Source organism: Salvia miltiorrhiza, chromosome 8 (genome assembly GCF_028751815.1).
Source record: "Salvia miltiorrhiza cultivar Shanhuang (shh) chromosome 8, IMPLAD_Smil_shh, whole genome shotgun sequence".
NCBI lineage: Eukaryota > Viridiplantae > Streptophyta > Magnoliopsida > Lamiales > Lamiaceae > Salvia > Salvia miltiorrhiza.
Window position 1 is genome coordinate 13,349,709 of NC_080394.1, and position 20,277 is coordinate 13,369,985.

Consider the following 20,277-nt stretch of genomic DNA (forward strand, 5'->3'; position numbering starts at 1 on the left):
TATAGCTTTCAGTTATTCACCGTTGATGAGGTTTTGGGAAGATGTATAGGCTAAGTAATATGGTGTCTTATTGTGTAAATCTTTGTATATCTTAACTTCATATAGTGAATAATTTTTCCTGGGCAAGGCTCCTAGATGTAGGTTGTCTAACCAAATTGAGTTATTATTTTCTATGTTTCACCACATGTTTCATGGATTAGTCATCCTTTCAGACTCAAAACGAGTTTCTTGAGTTAGGAATTTTTTTTTAAGATGAAAAATATAAAATACTAGACATGTAATATAAAGTATTACAAATAAAATTAGAATATATAGTATTTTAATCTTTTGTTGGCATTATCCCTATGAATTTATTAATGTAAATCTTATTTTATTAAGATTAAATAAATATATTAACGGACATCCTGTCCGATCCTTTTTATTGTCAAATTTAGAGGATTATTTGCTCGATGAAGTACATATAGCCGAAATGCCCTGATTAAAATTGGTATAAAATAATACTTTAATTGCAAAATGACTTCGAGGATGTGATTAAATTTTAAGAAATATATAAATATATATAATATCATCATGGGGCGCGCTCCAGTGAGACCCCCTATTTTTCGTGTAACATGAGTACAATGAATAAGACATGTAATACTAATGAACAAAACGTATATCTAATGAACAAGATGTATATACTGATGAAAAATAAAATTTAAAAAATTTGTAATGAATAAGATATATATACTGATGAATATGGCCGTATATACTGATGAACAATGCAGTATATACTGATGAATAACAAAATTTAAAATATTCTGCTCCCTCCAGGATTCGAACCCTGCGAAAAAAAATCACCCTCCAGATACAATCTCAGCCATAGGATTGATAAAATAAACGCACCAAAACGTGCCCTAGATCTCACTAAAATTAGGGGGTCTCATTGGAGCGGCCCCCGTATCATCATAAATTAATTTTTTTTGATGAAATCATAACTTAACTTTTGTTTGAGCTACTTCGAATCTAATTAAGCATTGTGTTTACTTGCGCCGCTCTGACCACCTAGAAAGTAAATTAAAGTAGTATATGAATATCCGAGCCTTGTGTAATGAATTGATCGATCTGATGACAAGTTCTTTACAATAATTATGTTTATGTATTTTAGAATCCATTACAATTTTAATTATCGTACATAATAAGTTCCAGATAAGAACTTCATACCCATTAATGTAAATGGCTTCATGCTACATAATAAATGTAAACTGATCTCAAGTTTGTAAGCAGTACATTTCAAGTTTTTCTTTCATCACTAGCTAATCTCAAGGTACATAATCTCAATTCCTCAAGCTAATCTTCGCCACTGACATGGCTAGGCGAATGATATGATTTTATATAATTTCGGATAATGGTTGCGGTGTGCCATCATATGTTACATCGTTTTATATCCCCTCATCGATTATGCCACGTCAATTATTCACCTAGTTATGTCAGCATTAAATTTAGTCAAAATCTCAAGTGATTGCAAAATCAAATCAAATAAATAATTCGATAATTATCACACAACATTTTAAATTTTATATGCAAAATCATAATAATGTGAAGAAAGTTCAGTAATTACCACGCTATCTTTTATAATTTGTATGTAAAACTAGAATTTGATGAAAATAAAATAATTACCACATTACCTTTTAAAATTTATATGCAAAATTAAAATTTGATGGAATTCAATATTTTACGGTCAAATAAACCTTCAAATTAAAAAGAAAAATTAAGAATCCCAATTCAAATTCTTAGACACATATTCAAAGGGTAGGAGATATTTGGTAACCCAAACCAACCCCCATTTCCAACTCCAATTCTTCATTTGACTAATACCCCCAATATGAACACAACCAAACTTCTCATCAAACACCACAATATCTTTTCCTGGATTTTGAAGAAAAGAAGCAGAAAATGGCAAAGCTACAATTCTCAATGATCCCAAGCCTCGTCATACTCGCCGCAGTTTCCTCCGGGGCGGCGGCGCAATCGGATGGTTGCACCAATGTGGTGGTGAGCATGTCGCCGTGCCTCAACTACGGCAACTCCTCCGCCGCCCCTTCCGCCGCGTGCTGCGCGCAGCTGAACACCGTGGCCCGCTCCCGACCAGAGTGCTTATGTCAAGTAATTAATAGCACTACTCTTGGATTGAGTGTCGACCAAACTCAAGCTCAAGCTCTCCCCAAAGCTTGTAGTGTCCAAACCCCCAACTGCAAAGGTACCATATTTCCTTCAAATCATTCATTTCTTGATTAAAACTTATTAGATGTTTACATTTATTTATTTCATTTTTAAATTATAGCTGCTTCTCCACCCGGTTCAACACCAAATTCAGGTAAAAACATCCAAATGTTCATTAGATTTGATCTTGGCTCATTAATTACGTTAATTTATTTATAGTAACGTAGGAACGGTCAGTGATTATAACGTGGTTGCATCGTAACATTTATATGCAGGGGGTGGATCATCATCACCTGGAAATGGCTCCTCCGATGCAGCCTCCATTAGATTTAGCACTTTATTTGCTATTTTTCTTCTTTTCACAGCTCATATTATGTTTTTAAATTTCAGCAGTTGTTGAACATTTTCATGACTTCTTTTTAAGGTAATGGGGTTGGTGAGGGGTATCCATCTCAAGAAGAGTTTAGACAAATGTATTCATTAATAATTTATGAACAAATGTATGGTCTATCGTGTCCTTTTCTGTTTTATTATTTTTTTGGGTGTTAGAGATTCATGCACGTCTGCCTCCCTTTAGGTGTGTAACACAATACTCCCTCCGTCCCATTAAAGTTGGCCACGTTTCCTTTTTGGTCTGTCTCATTATTGTTGGCCACTTTTTTAAAATGGAAACATTTAATCTAATTAAGCTCAATTAATTAATTTAATTTAAATTTCTACTTAAACCTAAACCCTATTTAAATAAAAACACACACACACACACACAAAACACACGCACGACACAAAATCTCTCCCTTCTCTCTTCTTCTCCAGCGGCCGACAGCAGCGCCGACTGCCGGCCCTTCCTTTCTCTTCCCTCTCCCTCGTCTTTGCTCTCTCCCTCTCACTCTTCCCTTCACCTCTCTTTCCCTCGTTTTTGTTCTTCTCTGTAAATTCGGAGCCCTAAGCACTCCTCTGAGCTCCAGCACCGCCGCCTGATCTCTATAAATTTGGAGTCGGAGCCTTAAGTTCTCCTCTGAATCCGGTTCCGTTTGTGGGATTTGTTTGCGACAGACCAGTAGGGCCTTCGCTACCGCCTCTGAAATTTTCGGCGAGGTCGGTCGGCTTCATCCCCACAGTTTCCTTCCTCAACTCTCTCTCTCTCTCTCACCTCTCCTCACAGACTGAAACATGGGTCGAGCCCTAAATCCCCAGATTCTCAATTCAACCATTGTTCGTCTCTCGATTTTGGGGGAAATTTTGAATTTTGGGATTTGGAAAGATGAGATTTTTAGGGTTTGGAGATTTAGTGCAAATTGGCGGTGGCGACGGTGGTGGTTGTTGGCGGATTTGTGGAAGGCGACAGTGGTGGGGGTGGTGCTCTTGAATCTAACGATGGCGGCGGCGAGAATGGAGAAAAAGGTGAGGGGTGTGTTCTGGTTTAAGGGTGAGGGTGGCTGATTCCGTCGACTTCGCCGGAGGTGAGGGTGGTTGATGACGGTGACTTCGCCGGAGGAGGGAGGCGGTGGATGAAGAAGAAAGTCTCTTAATTAACTCATTAATTTTGGTGGGCCACACTCAATTAAAACATAACAGTCAATTTCTTAATCTCCGTGCCAAAAAGAATGTGACCAACAATATTGGGACGGAGGGAGTATATATTATTCATGCACATCTTAATTTAATTGAGTTGGTGTTGGGTGGTATTCTATTACAAATCTTATATATATAGGAGCGCGCTCCAGTGAGACCCCCTATTTTTCGTGTAACATGAGGACAATGAATAAGACATATAATACTAATGAACAAAACGCATATCTAACGAACAAGATGTATATACTGATGAAAAATAAAATTTAAAAAATTGGTAATGAATAAGACATATATACTGAAAAACAAGGCAGTATATACTGATGAATAACAAAAGTTATAATATTATGCTTCCTCTAGGATTCGAACCCTGCGAAAAAAAATCACCCTCCAGATACAATATTAGCCATAGGAATGATAAAATAAAAACACCAAATCGTGCCCTACATCTCACTAAAATTATGGGGTCTCATTGGAGCGGTCATATATATATACATATATATATATATATATATATATATATATCATATACTACTATATATTTTATATATATATAGGAAAGAGTTCAAATAAAAATCTTTTTATCACGATAACGTGAACACCTTTTCATAAAATGTACTCCCCCCGTCCGCCAAAAGTATGGTACTTTGGCTAGGCATAAGATTTAATAAAATTGGCGATGATTTTGATGTAGTGGAGAAATGATCCCACCATTTTATGAGATGTGTGGTTGAGATTGAATTTAGGATGGGTTTTTTGTAAATAAAGAGTGTTTGTAAGGATAAAATATAAAAGTGGATGGTGGGACCATTGCCTTAAAAGGAAAGTGGTATAATCTTTGTGAACGCCCAATGTAATAATTGTGTCATACTTTTGGTGGACGGAGGGAGTATAACATATATTTGCAAAAAAAAAAAAAATGTATAACGTATTTGCACGAAAGATATAAAGTAAATGCATTTAATATATAAAGTAATTCATCTATGATAACATTATATTTTAGTGCATAGGTGCAAGTATTCTATATATTCTTTGCAAAGATTCTCATATTTTCATGATAAGAAGGTTTTTATTTTAACTTCAACCCAAATGTAGTTCTTATGAGATATATTGTTAAGTGATATATTAATATATTTTATTTAATTATATTCTAGGATTTAGTGAGTATTAAATAATTTAATAAAAAGATAGGAAGTAATTTATTGGTTGATATTGCTTTTATTTATACTCCCTCCGTCCCCAAAATAAGTTCCTCTTTGGGGACGACACGGGTTTTAAGGAAAAATGGTAAAGTGTATTGATAGTGGAGAAAAATATATTATAATTAGTATTGAGAGTGGTGAAAAGGTGAAAAAAGTGTTATAATTAGTGTTGGGAGTGGTAAAAAAGTGAAAAATAAGAATAAATAAAGTATTATTAGTAGTGGGGTAGTTGTCCAAAAATGGAAAGAAAGAAAGAGGAACTTATTTGGGGGACGTCCCAAAAAGAAAAAAGATGAACTTATTTCAGGGACGGATGGAGTATTAGAAAAATAATGTAATTAATTATATTTTTTTTCCCTACACTGTACCATTGCTACAAAAATTTGTTTTCTATATAATTTATTATAGAATCTATCTATACTATATTAAAACAACAGTTTTCAATTAGAAATTGATTTCAAATCAATTTGAAATTGATTTGAATGACAATTTTGATAATACTTTTAATATGAAGGTTTAAAAAAATTATTAACACCACTAACTCATTTCACACGTTCACACTAATTCAACAAAATATATTAATTACTTAGAAAACACTATTCAAATATATTTATTCAATTTGATTTTCTTTTAAATTCATCAACTTTAATTTATAAAAAAATATTCAATATGGATGTTAAATTAAAGATAACGACGATATCTTTAATTTGATGTAAAAATTATAAAAAATAAATTTAAAACCAATAAGTTATTATAGTTTAAAGTCACCAAATTATTTTTTTCTCTCTCCTCTCTCTTCTCTCCTCTATCATCTCCTCTCTCATTTCTCATTTTTTAAAATTCACGGTTCTTTCATTCATTTTTCCATATTTTTTTATTTTATTTTTTATGTTTTTACTATAGATCAGTATTTTTTATATTTTACTATTTATATTTTTATTATATCAGTTTAATGCAATTACAATGATGAAACTTATATTTGTTCATTTTAGAAATCTTTAGCTTAATTTTTTTTTAAAGGTCAACTTTATATTAATATAAATTTGTAGATAAATAACTAATATATAGTATATCTTAAAAATCGGATTTTTAAGCTTCAAAATTACTCATTGGAAAATCAGTAATTAGAGAACCATTATCGATTTTCTTTAAAAATAAAAAATAAAAGTAAATTGAAGAGTTTAATTTTTTAGTAGCACATTTATTTAAATTTACTGAAATTGTATACATTTTATTTTGGAAAATGAACGACACATATCTCATGTTAAACCCTTTATTTTTTCACTTTCCAATTGAAAAAAAAAATGTATACATTGTAACTTTATTTTAAAATTTGAGCATAAACAAAATGACCTCATAAATATGCATTCGAAAACTATATTAAACTACAGTTATACTATATGTAAATAAATAGTTTTGTACATCTTAGAATATTATATGATCCATAATGATACTCATTATCATCTATACTTGCTTTTGATATTTCATAATTTATTTATTTATAAATTTATACACATTATCAATTAAATCAATTAATTGCTATTTCAATAATTGAAAATTCGAATGTTTTCAGATTGATATTTTTATTGAGATTATATTGTGAATAATTTATTTTTTATTGAGATCATTTATGTTTATATTTACATATATATATATATTATGTTTAACATTTTTATTTATTTATTTAAATTATCGTTCAATTTCGATGATGGTCGTGCATCGCACGAGCGGGCACATACTAGTATGATATTAAAAATCAACATTCAATTTGGAATTGATTTGAAATCAATTCCAAATTGCTTTTAAATTAAATTAGTGGCAATTTTGTAAGTAAACTGAAATTAAAGGATTATTTGTATCGTGGCAATTTTGCAATTAGCATAAAATTGTAGGATTATTTCTATGCTCATTTTATCTTTTATTTTCTCTTTCCTACAATTTCATTATTTATATTCATGAAAATAAATGCAATCATTCTTTTAAAAAATTAAATTAAATATGTCACCGAAATAAAATTAAAAATACATGAAAATGATGAAAATAGATATATACTATATAATATATGAAAATATATGTAAGTGTACATATCAATATCTATGTTTATATATTAAAAACAACTACGACTTTGAGAAAATAGTAAATATGATTATTCAGCACATTTGCAAATTTTCATTTTTGAAAATTTTATGAAATATTAAAGTTTTTATTTTATTAATGTACTACGTACTCTATTCTTTTTGTAGTACAACTATGAATGTTGTATAAAATTAAATATTTTAAAACTCTTATACTATTACGTTGTCATATTTATATTTTTTTCAAATTTAATTATTATTATTATTATTATTAAATACTCCCTCCGTCCCATTATTCATGTCTCGTATTCCTTTTTGAACCGTCCCATGTTACTTGGCTCGTTTCTTTTTTGGGCCATAATTAGGTGTAGATTAATTACTTAATTAATAGTTGAATAAAACTCTAAATTCTACCCAGATTTTCACCCCATCAATTCTCTCTCTTCTCAGCCGCTCTCTCCTCTCTCCCTGTCAATTTCATCTGCTCTCTCCACTAGTTGCCGGCCACCGCCTCCGCCTCTATCCTCCATGGCGTGTTCTACCTCTGCCTCAAATTTTTTTTTATGGAATTTCTTTCTTAGAGCCTGATTTATGGTACTTTGGAGCTTTTTGTATCGGAGCTTCATTTCTGGTAATTTGGAGCTTTTTGTATCAGAGCTTAATTTTCACAAGAAAGGGGCTGGCCTCACCGGCATTAAGATTCGCGGCGGCGGCTGAAGCCATAGCGCCTCCACCTCCACCATCCACCGCCTCATGCCTCCACCTCTCCTCCACTGTTTTCCTGGCGGGTTCGCGGCGGCGGTTGAAGCCATAGCTTGGATTGTTGTGTAAGCCCAGAAAAGGGAAGAGTTAGCGCGGCTGGCGCCCCTTCTCCCCAAACCCTAGATCCTTCAAATCGCAAAGCCTCCACAGCCGCCTCGCCGTTGCCATGCATCCTCTCATTTCCAACACCAACCATTTGTCATCGCCGAACTTAGGGCAGGCGTAGGAGTCGAGCGCCACCGCGTAGGCGATGGAATTTGGTCCGCCGTTAAGAGCAAATTTTCGTTTCTGTTCCAGCCCCATTTTTTGGCTGAATTTTCCATTATTTTTATTTATTTTATTGTATAAAGCACTTTATTAAGCAAAAGTGTTAAGGAATAAAATAGTTGAAAGAAATACCTTAATCTTGTGGTCCCTACTACTTTTAGCTCTACTTTAACTCTCCTAAATACTCGTGCCGAAAAGTTTTGAGCCATGAATCATGGGACGAAGGGAGTAGTTATTACCGTGTATTACACGGATGTCAACTCTAATTATACATAAAAGTTGAATATTTATCATTCTATTATAGTTATAGTCTATATATTATTCTATTTAATAATCATTTAATTATATTTATCCCATTCATTTACTTTTCACAATCTTACAGTTAGTTAGTTATATAACATAAATGCAACTTATTCTAGAATTATAGTTATAGTCTACAGATATATCGGTAGCTCATATATACTTATATATTTATATGTTATAATTAATTGACTATATTAATATTTAAACTTCATTAATAACTTAGTAAATCATGTAATATGTAATTATTGTGTGTGTTCTGTATTTACTCCATCCATTTACTTTTTCAAATCTACTTATAACTTATAATTATCTTTATATAGTTAGTTATTCATATAACATAGATATAACTTACTCTAAATTTACAGTTAATATTCTAGAATTATTACTATAGTGTGATTTAAATATTTAGCTCTTACTTGTATATTTATATAATATATTTGTTTACCTTTTAAAGTTCTTCAGTTAAATAATATAGATGTAACTTATTTTACTTTTTACTCAATTTGTTTACTTTTTAACGTCTATTATAAGTTATAAACTTATAATTATTTTATTCTCATAGTTAATTAGTTAAATAATTTAGATATAACTTATTTTCATTATGATTATTATTATGTATTATCTTCTTCATGTTTTTAGCCATTAATAAATATGTATAGTATTTTGTATGTTGTCATTAATTATATTTTTTATTATTATTTATCACTAATTACACACACACACACACACACACACACATATATATATATATATATATATATAATTTATTTCAAATGGTACAACATACCGGTTTGAAATATTCCATGGTATATACCTAAACAACAGTATATATTGAAATAGCTATATATATATATATATATATATATATATATATATATATATATATAGAGAGAGAGAGAGAGCGCTTTTGAAATAGCAATTTTGAAGAAGGAAACACAATATTTGGCCACTAATTAATAAAACACAAAATCTGGCCATTTATTACATGTAAAGACTGTTTGCCCTTAATTAGGGGCAGACTGGATTCGGGTCGAATTCGGGTTTGCGCGCGGGTGTCATAAGTGCCAAACCAAAAAAAAAAAAATCTAAGTATATGACACTAATATGGCCATAAGTATCATTCGTGCAACACTACATAAGATAGTATATAGCACTAATGACACTAATATGACCATAAGTATCATTCGTGTAGCAAAATAAATGAAGAATCTAAACCCTAAATGATAATCTAAATCCTAAATGGATAATTTAAATTCTACAGAGAAGTGTTCAAAATGGTCATATAAGTGTACTCATCTAAATGTATATGACACTAATGACACTGATATGGTCATAAGTACCATTCATATGGCACAAATGACACTAATATGGCCATAAGTACCATTCATGCAACACTGAGTATATGGCACTAATGGCACTAATAGTGTCATTCGTGTCTAACTCGCACGTAAACCCGAATCCGACCCAAATCCGGTCCGCCCTAATTAAGGGCAAAACAGTCCTAAAACATAAAAAATGGTCAGATTTTGTGTTTGTTCAATTAGTGGCCAAATATTGTGTTCCATTCTTCAAAATGGTCATGCGAGTATATTATTTCTATATATATTGATAAACTTTTTGATATGGTACTATACCTACCAAAATTCGGTATAATTTCGATATTTTTTTGGTATAATAAGTGCAATATATCGATTTTTCAGTATTTCGGTCCACCACCTCTTACAAAATCTCCCTTCATACAAATTTTGGACTTTCCGGCCCCAATATCTTCCTATTGGGCTAGATGGCATAGCCAATAGAAAAAGTATAATATCATCCACATCATTAATGATAATAGGTTATATGAACTTGACATGAATTTAGTTATCTTGTCCTTATCGTGAAGACATTATAAATAAACGAATATGATAAGGTTTAACACTAATCCATATATCCAGTCTCATTTAAAATATATTCTAAAATCGAGTGCAAAGGTAAAATAAGTCTATTGATGAGAAGTTTATATTATAGCCCATATATAAGATCTACTTAATCAAGTTATCTACATTTCGCCGAGTGCAATATCTATTTATTGATTATTTACTACTCCCTTCGTCCCATTACAAATGTCTCATTATTTTGGGAACGGAGATTAAGAAATGTGTAATTAATAGATAAAGTGAGTTGGTGGAGAGAGAAAAATGTATTGAGATTTTTAAAAATAAGTATGGTAGGTCCATTAGTTAATTAGTGTAGAGGCTAAAATCTACAATTGAAGTTGACGTCTGCACGTCCGGATGGATTGGGCACTAGCAACCTGTCAACACAAGAACACGTAAGAGCCCTAGGTTGAGCACCGGGTGGGGGTGTCGACCGTAGAGCCTCCGACGCTCAAGTCAGTATCGGAATAGCCAAATAGAATGATAAACGAATTGAAATAGAGAGAAAGGCAGGCTGGAGTGTGCGGTTACTCCAGGCTGTAAGCGGCGTCGGAGGGTGGAAACGGTGACAGTGTTGTGAAAATAGAATATGGGAGGCGGAGATAGGCCAAGCTGGCTAGGCGGCGGAGTAGAGAGAATTCAAAGAGTAGAGAGCAAGTAGGATTTCGTGTCCTTTGTAACCTAGTCAGTCTGTCTATATAAAGGGCAGCCAGCCGCTAGGGTTTTACAAGCTGACCTTACCGTCCACGCTTTCCACTTCCAAGTTGTTGCGATTTGGACGGGATCATAAAGATTCATCCTTTGACTGTGTCAGCTTGGCGAAAGATATTTTTTAGGGTTGATGGCTAGGTCATGTGACTTCGTCAACAAGGTGGGCGGTAACCCTTGGGCCGGATGTGATACCTCCAGCCTGGTTATCGATTCAAGTTGATCTATAGCTTCTTGGGCTAGATGGACCAATATGCTTGACTGACTGGGCCTCTTAGGGTCGTGCCAGATTGGCGAGCTAACTTGATGGGTTTGGGCCGAGTGCGATTTATCCAACCGGACTATTGAGACAAGTTGGACTTGAAGTTTGTCGGGCTGGATTGACCGGGCTGTTTAGCTCATTGGTCCAACTTGAAAGATTAATTGGGTTGGATTGACCAGGTTGCTTGGCTTGCTGAGCCAGCCTGGAGTGCTGATTGGATACGGGTCATGTTGACGAATTTTGCCCACTACAGTTAGCCCCCCACTCTACAATTAGAATTTTCTAATTGGAGAGTCATTATAGCTATTCCGTAGAGGTGAATGTCTCGGAACGTCGGGTTGTCTCAGTTGGTATAACCAATCGGTTTGTAGAAAAATTCACGTCAGTCTTTCAAAATGATGTTTCACGTCAGTCTTTCAAAGTAGACGGCGTGGACAAGTTCGGATTTTTAAATGCCAGCTTGTAAATATGTGAGTCAAGTTGGATCGGTTTGCCAACGTGGGATTTGGTACTTCATAAGCTTGGAGTGATTGATCAATCTTGAAGTTTATTTTTTTTTTGAAATACAGCTTGTAGAGCTTTGGAGCGCTTCACCAGCTTGGGGGTTTCTTTTCCCCTTGTTCTTTTGAAATTTGGAGCTTGATAACCTGAAATAGGTAAGTAGCTTTCGGCTTGGAATTTTGAAATAGGCAAATTTTTAACTGCTCCAGCCTTTAATTGTTCCAGCCTGGCTGGTTTGTCGAAATACTTGGCTGCTTCCAGTTTGGAGTTTCGAACCTTAATTTTCAATAGGTAAGTATTTATTGGCTTGAAATTTTGAAATAGGCAAATTTTTAATTGCTCCAGCCTGGCTGGTGTGTCGAAATACTCAACTGCTTCCAGCTTGGAGTTTCGAACCTTTTCATGTTTTACTCCAACCAGGCTTATTTTGAAATAGACAAATTTTTAATTGCTCCAGCCTGGCTGGTTTGTCGAAATACTCAGTTGCTTCCAGTCTGGAGTTTCGACCATTTACATTTTTGCTCCAACCTGGCTTATTTGTTGAAATATTTCACTGCTCCAGCTTGTATGCCATATATTGAATTCAATTTTGCAATTTGTCTCAACTCCAGCCTGACTTTGTTTAGTCGAAATTCTCAACCTGATTGCTCCAGTCGAAATTTGTTCAGTCGAAAATAGGCAAATGGTTCTATTTACTGCAGCCTGGCTCATTTATCGAGACAACTTATTGCTTCAGCCTGGTTTCAAAAATTTGAAGGAAAGGAGTTATCTTTCTTGGTTTCTCCGTCTGGTCCAAAAGAAAAGAAAATGAGGATATTTCATTTTTCATCTTAGATCTCTCTCTCTCGTTTCGTCTTTCATGTCGAGCAGTCGACGACCGTCCCCGCCGTTCTCACGGTCGGACGGCGCGGTTCGGGTTTTGGCCAGCAGGAGAGAAGTTTGGCGGCGTTAGGTGCGCCTAGGGTTTTTCAGGCAGCCTGGGGGCTGTTGGGCGACTGGTGGTCGGAGGCGTCGCCTTTCGTCGGATAATCGAAGAAGAAGAAGTTTGTTTGGTTGTTTCAAAGTTGGAATCGACTGATATTAGCCAACTTGTCATTTGCGTTTGACTTGGGCGAGTTGTGTCCCACCTTGGAGTGCTAACTGATTATGTAGTTTCATGCAACATGTCGACTTGGGAGTATTTTTACCAATCAAAATCTTCTAATTGTAGAGTTGTTGGCTCTGAATTGTCCAAACACAATAATTGAAGTCGAAGCAAGTTGGAATTCATTAGATTTGGGTCGTACTGATTTCTACCAATTGTGGCTATCTCGTTGATTGTTCCAAGCTGGGTGGTTTCTTTTGACTGGATGGCTAGAGATCAAAGGTCTTGGACTCTATGTTGTGATGATGATTTATTCCTTATAGATCCAGGTTGACGTTGTCCGTGTAGGTGGGTCATCATTAGCGGCTTGTATCTCGCAGGCTGAAACATGTAGATTTGAGGTTGGTGGCTGCACTCCGGAGAGTTGCCTACATACCTCTTGCGAGGATCAAGCCAAATGTAGTTCTTGGGTCGGACTGAGCTCCGTAGAGCCATGCTCCGTAGAGTTGCCTACATACCCTTTGACGGGATCAAGTCCGATGTAGTTCCGACTTGGCCTGGGTAAAATTGTTAGTAACAGTGTGGAAAAAAATTATAAACTTAACGAAAAAAAATAAATAATCGAATGGAAAGTTTAGAAATGATAAGACCGAAGATGAATGGCGTTCCAGCTGTTGCTGATGTCGCGCCCATCTTTGTCCTGCAGCTTGTAAGCGCCATTGCCGAACACCTTGGTGATCAAGTATGGACCTTCCCAAGTTGGACCCAGCTCGCAAGCTCCGATCTCCTTGGTATTTTGGAATACACGTCGGAGTAACCAATCGCCCAGCTTGAACGTCCGAGTACGAACATGCCGGTTGTAGTGTCTGGCGACACTCTGCTGGTAGGATGCAAGCCGTAGTCTTGTCGTATCTCTATTTTCATCCAGTGTGTCTGCTTGGTAAAGATCGGTGATGGCTGTATTGATCTTCCTCCCACTTGATTTGTGCCCATGCCTTGGCGAGGACATCTTCCATTGTTCTACAAGGGTATTTGGTGAGGTCTTTGTAGAGGTCCGAGTCGGGCAGGAGACCCTTTCGAAATGCAGTGATCGCTGTCTGGGTGCTGCAATTTGTAATGGACACCTTCTCCTTGTTAAATCGACCTATGTAGTCTCGAAGGGACTCGTCACGTCGTTGGATCACGGCGTAAAGATCCTCTGATATCTTTTCAAGTTTCCTGCTACTAGCATATTGCTGCACAAATATATCGGTTAGTTGAGCAAAACTTGAAATATAATAATTGGGAAGGTTAGTGTACCACTGGAGGGCCGGTCCTGTCAAACTAGAACCGAACCCCTTACACATGCAGGCCTGCCTCAATTCACGAGGAATTGCTGCAGTGAACATCCGTTGCTTGTATTGAGCTATGTGGTCGGTCGGATCCGTTGTTCCATCAAACATTTGCATGATTGGAAAGTTGAACTTGACGGGCATTTCAACTAGAGCAATTTCATCCACAAACGGCGAGTCGGCGTAGCAATTCTCTGAGCTTTTGTGGATGGGTGCCGGGACACCAGGAATTCGCTGGATCAGGGCCTCCATTTCGGCCAACTTTCTTGCCAGGACCTCGTCTCTGATTGCATACGGGCCGATCGCGGTTGGTTGGGCGAATTCATTCCCAAACAACTGTTCTTGGGCGATCTCCCTCTGACTGGGTTCGTCCGCCTGTTGATTGGGTTGGCTTGGCGCGACCGCCAGGTTGGGCCCCAGTATAGTAGGTTATGTGCCTCCTACGACGGCATTGCTCATTGCTATGCCCGGGGTGGTGAAGTTGGTTCGGGCGAGTTGTCCTCCGATGGTGGTTGTTCCATCCTGTCGGAGTGTTCCTGCATTCAAAGTAGTACGGCCTGGATCAGTCAGGTTACTAACGACATTGCGGTTTCTTACCGAAGATGACGGATCCATCATGAGATGGTTGGATCCGTCCTTGTGAGTGATCGGTGTATCTCCCAGGGGTTGCATGGAAGATACTTGGGCTCGGAAGCCGGGAGGTTCGATGATCTCGATAGGCTCCATGGCTTCGAGACGGTCATACAAGTTGGCATTCTCCTTTTCCAACTTCTTGCACCTCTCCCGTTCCTGATTCATCTGTTCAGTCAGTGCGGAAATCTGGGCGGCTAGGTCAGCCTGAGTAGTTTAAGCAACCACGTGGGGTGCGTCAGGAGTTTCAGATCCGTCGCGACCGTCAGACATGATTGATGCTTGTAGAGATCTACGGAAAGTGCGTTGATTCGCTTGATTGCTAGGGCCCCACGGTGGGCGCCAAATTGTAGAGGCTAAAATCTACAATTGAAGTTGACGTCTGCACGTCCGGATGGATTGGGCACTAGCAACCTGTCAACACAAGAACACGTAAGAGCCCTAGGTTGAGCACCGGGTGGGGGTGTCGACCGTAGAGCCTCCGACGCTCAAGTCAGTATCGGAATAGCCAAATAGAATGATAAACGAATTGAAATAGAGAGAAAGGCAGGCTGGAGTGTGCGGTTACTCCAGGCTGTAAGCGGCGTCGGAGGGTGGAAACGGTGACAGTGTTGTGAAAATAGAATATGGGAGGCGAAGATAGGCCAAGCTGGCTAGGCGGCGGAGTAGAGAGAATTCAAAGAGTAGAGAGCAAGTAGGATTTCGTGTCCTTTGTAACCTAGTCAGTCTGTCTATATAAAGGGCAGCCAGCCGCTAGGGTTTTACAAGCTGACCTTATCCGTCCACGCTTTCCACTTCCAAGTTGTTGCGATTTGGACGGGATCATAAAGATTCATCCTTTGACTGTGTCAGCTTGGCGAAAGATATTTTTTAGGGTTGATGGCTAGGTCATGTGACTTCGTCAACAAGGTAGGCGGTAACCCTTGGGCCGGATGTGATACCTCCAGCCTGGTTATCGATTCAAGTTGATCTATAGCTTCTTGGGCTAGATGGACCAATATGCTTGACTGACTGGGCCTCTTAGGGTCGTGCCAGATTGGCGAGCTAACTTGATGGGTTTGGGCCGAGTGCGATTTATCTAACCGGACTATTGAGACAAGTTGGACTTGAAGTTTGTCGGGCTGGATTGACCGGGCTGTTTAGCTCATTGGTCCAACTTGAAAGATTAATTGGGTTGGATTGACCAGGTTGCTTGGCTTGCTGAGCCAGCCTGGAGTGCTGATTGGATACGGGTCATGTTGACGAATTTTGCCCACTACAGTTAGTCTTTTAATTATTTGTCAAAAAATGAATGAGGCATTTGTAATGAGACATCCCATTATAGAAAGTGGGACATTTGTAATGGAACGGAGGGAGTCCTTGTTTAGAGTGGTGGAACATCGACATGATTAATAAATAGAGATGATTAGTGACTGGATTAATATGCAACTTGAGAGTATTGCTAAAATGCAACATCCATTAATGATATGACATAATAGACATTTTTATTTGAGAGATGGTTAGTAGTGGTGACTAGATGAATATGCTAAAATGCGACATCGATTAATGATATGACATAATAGACATCTTTATTTGAGCGAAAATGAAAAATAGTACTCCTTTTAAGATAGCAAAAATAAATAATACCCATAAAAAAAATTATATAAGAAAGTGCCCATTTTAACTATGAAAAGATAAAATTGCCCTTATTATAAAGCTTTTTTTTTGTTTGTTTTTTCTTTTAAATTATTGAAAGAATATATTTTTTCTTCATTCAACCTCAATACCTCTTCATAAATTTTCTAAACTTGTCAAATAAGAAAAGAAGGAACAATGGGTTAGAGATCAACACACTTCTCGGTGGTCAAACCGACGATGAACAAGCAGACATTTCTTTACTTATACGTAATAACTTCTTCTTCTTCTTAATTTATATCTTTAAAATTTATCTAATAATGAAATAATAGTTAGTATTTTTTGAATCTTATAGTTCAATCCCTCGCATTTTCCTACGATTAAACGTTCTTTTAGGTCTAAATACTTTATTTATGTTCTCGATTTGTTCCAACAAATTGTTTTATATGTGGCGTATTGAATCGAAGAAATTTCGTATTTTCAGTTTGTGTTCATCTCATCTTTGCATGATGTCACACCCCAATTCTTGAACGAATAAAATATAATCGAGGTGCGACTAAATCATAGAAATAAACAAGGAAAGAACCTTGTGGGATTCAAATAATAGGATAAAAATCGGGGATCACCCTTTGAGTGAAGAAAGACAAAAATCAGGTGATACTAATCAATCAACAACATTCTAAGCCTTAGGATCATAAGTTCAGTTTCATGTTTCCGATAACCAACGTTAAATAACATAGAGCTAGAAGTTGAGAGTTTAAGCTCGATAAAACATAATTCAGAATTTAACATAAAAGTCTTAAGTTAGAGAAACAAAAGACAAATAAAAGCTAGTGCAACAGCGGAAGACAAAATACGGAGTTGAACCCTAGCCTCAGCTCTGCCCCGTCAGCACCGACCAATTAACCTGAAAACATTTGAAAGTAATTTTGGGCTAAGTACTAATGTACTTAGTGGGCTAGCATTTTTATAAACATTTCATAATCATAAGAGCAGTTTATCCAATTATTCATGACATAACTTAGAAGGTTTTAAAACAAAAAGAACTTCCAAGCATGTTAAAGCATTTCATTTTATTAGCGCGCCATTGTCACACTCTGTTCTGTTACTCGCTGTGATCCCGGACCTTTTAGCCACCGACGGATCCCTCATTCCCATGACACTTGCCCTGAGGACGTAACTCAGACAAGTTGAATTGACCTCGGGACGCTACCCAGGCAGGCCTTACATGATACATGCTCCGGAACACATCCAGCCAAGCACCCTTATAACGCCTCTTACATGAATTAGTGCCCGATGGAAATCAACCCACCGAAACAACTAACAAGTGTACACAATTCTCAAATAACGTGTTAGGCCATAAGAGAACCTCGATCGATCCATGAATTGCGAGCCTTAAACATAACAGAGCGCACAAAAATATTTATTGGATAAACAGTTTTCATTTCATGAAATATTTAGAGCTTAATAACTCAAGCATACATTTGAAAAATAAGCCCACCTGTATAGGCAAAGCCTGTCATTTAACCTTATCTCTGAATCGGAATAGCAGTGCTAGTCCTCCTGATGCTCAAAGCCTACAAGAAATCTATTCTTAATATGTCTCCTTGAATTCTAATCTTAAGTCATGGTGAAGTGCTTAATATTCTATGATTCACTTAGCCGGGTTTTCAAAATTTAAATAAATAATTGAAAACATTTCTCTTGAGTTAAGAACACCAACAATATTCTTACTCATCTTTAATTAATAATTAGAATTATAAATAAAACCAATTAAATCATAAATATTTTTATTGCAAAATATAATGCAAATCATATCATGCTTAGCATATAATAAGTAATTTACTTAAAATATGCACATAATAATAATATAATATTATTATGAAAACTAGTCTTTGAAAATAATTAATCAAACTAATTAATAGTTCAATTAATTATAATAGGGTAGCCCAATTAAATAAATTAATAAAGGCCCAAAAGATTTAATAATTAAAAGCCCAGCTGAAACAAAAATAAATAAAATCTCGGCCCAAAACTAATTGAAACCCAGCCCAACACTAATTAAAACCAGGCCCAACACTCAAGCCCACTCCAAACCCAAACCTAAAGCCCAACACTAATTAAATCGGCCCAAGCAAAATTTAAAACAAAGGCCCAATCTCAAATTAAGCCCTAAACTACACTCCCTCCCCCCCTTCTTCTTCCCCCCAGCCGCACAACACACACACGCACACAACTACAAATCTGTCATCTCTCTCTCGACCTTTCTCTCTCAGCCATCAGTCCCGCTGCCGCGGCTCCTTCCGGCGAGAAGCCGACGACCGACCCTTTCCCTCTACCCCATCTTCTTCTCCCTAGTTTTTCCTCTACCTACACAAACTCACGCACGCAGCAGCACCCTTCTCCCTCAGAATTTCGCCACCGCCGAAGCTTGCCGGAGCAACAACGACAGCCGCTGACGACGCTCGGTTCTCCCTCCTCAGGTCGACGGCAGCAAGGCCAAGGTCGCCGCCGTCCTGCAACTCACTCGTCAAACGAGCCGTGCATCCTCTCTATGAGAGCCTCGATTCCAGTCCTCTCGACTCGACACAATCGAGCTAGAACCTCTGACGGGGCCAAGTTCAGCACAGGTTCCCGACTAGACCGCCCTCTCCTCCTTCCTCTCCCTCTCTGCCTTTCTCTCTTCGGCTGGTAACAGCCGCCCACCGTGGTGCTCGCCGGAGGAGCAGCAGCGACAAGCCGCGCCACCGTCGACAGCAGCAACAGATGAGGTGGGCTGCCACCGGCGCCCTCTATCTCCCATGCTCCATCCTCGGCCGGACAACAGCGGCGGAGCCGCCGCCGAGCCCTAGCCTCCCTCTACCTCTCGACTCTACACCACAGCAAGGTAAATCTCTCTCTTACCCGACTCAGTACAACGACTTAAAAAGAGAGGCAAACTCAAGAAAAATCCTTTCTTTGAAACTCGAGCTCTTGTTTAGAACGAAAACAATAAATCTTCTTCAAATCATATATATATATATATATATATATATATCTCATATATGCAGAATGGTGATGGTAATTATATACATATATATGTGTCTAACAAATCCATGAATATACTGTATAAAAATGCTAGGTGTAACTGAAATTGGTTTGATGACCAAGGTGTGTAAGTCATGTGTAAAATGGTGCGGGTATAGATATTCAAAGATTAAACCTTTAGAAGGACTCACACTTGCTGAATTTTCTCTTGAGTTGTTTGCTTGCTTTTGATGGGAACGATGGATGATGAGGATTTTTCTGAAATACATTTGTATTCTTCAACAAATGCAGGGTGAAACATGAAGAGGATGTGGAAGATTGAAGCTAAGATTTACCTTGAATAATGGCAGAAAAATGCATGGAGTTCTCCTACTTGCTCTTCTCGTGGAGTTAGTGAAGAATGGTGAAGTAGTTGCTGCCTTGAATCATTAAAGAAGGAAGATTGACAGCCTAAAAGCTAAAGAAATTGGACAAGATATCGTGTAGTGGTGAAGTTAGGTGTAGTGGAATTTGAAAGTGGAAGCAAAAGAAAGTGGACAGCCTAAAGCAAAAGAAATTTGATAATATATGGGAGATTTGATTGTCTGCATAAAGACATGTATAAAAAAAAATAATCATGATATAGGGTGGCTATTAGGAACATAGGGTATGGTGTGAGATGGGGTGTTGGTTGAACTAATAAAATAAATCCCTCAGGATAAAATATCGGGACTGTAATAATACTTCAGGGTTCGTTAAATATCTCGTGACAATACTTGAATGCTAAATTAAATAAATATGCAATGCATATAAATTCAATAACTAAATTTACAAATGTTTTT

At 36.9% G+C, this 20,277-nt stretch overlaps 1 protein-coding gene across 2 annotated transcripts; it reads left to right on the forward strand.

Annotated features, from left to right (window-relative positions):
- Nucleotides 1-1,754: 1,754 nt before the first annotated feature.
- On the forward strand, nucleotides 1,755-2,710 carry LOC131001158 (non-specific lipid transfer protein GPI-anchored 5-like). Of its 2 annotated transcripts, XM_057927433.1 has the most exons (3): nucleotides 1,755-2,239; nucleotides 2,324-2,356; nucleotides 2,478-2,710. In XM_057927433.1, exons 1-3 carry the CDS (start codon nucleotides 1,936-1,938, stop codon nucleotides 2,600-2,602), a joined length of 462 nt encoding a protein of 153 aa, XP_057783416.1. In that variant the 5' UTR covers nucleotides 1,755-1,935; the 3' UTR covers nucleotides 2,603-2,710. The 2 variants fall into 2 exon arrangements, with proteins under 2 accessions (XP_057783416.1, XP_057783417.1); XM_057927434.1 differs by lacking the exon at nucleotides 2,324-2,356.
- The last annotated feature ends 17,567 nt before the right edge of the window (nucleotides 2,711-20,277 follow it).

Bases quoted from the DNA above. Each gene is read 5' to 3' on its own strand.
- LOC131001158 (XM_057927433.1), top strand. From the start codon at position 1,936: ATGGCAAAGCTACAATTCTCAATGATCCCAAGCCTCGTCATACTCGCC. The intron at 2,240-2,323 runs GTACCATATTTC...TTTAAATTATAG, and splicing joins CCAAACCCCCAACTGCAAAG to CTGCTTCTCCACCCGGTTCA. The intron at 2,357-2,477 runs GTAAAAACATCC...ATTTATATGCAG, and splicing joins CGGTTCAACACCAAATTCAG to GGGGTGGATCATCATCACCT.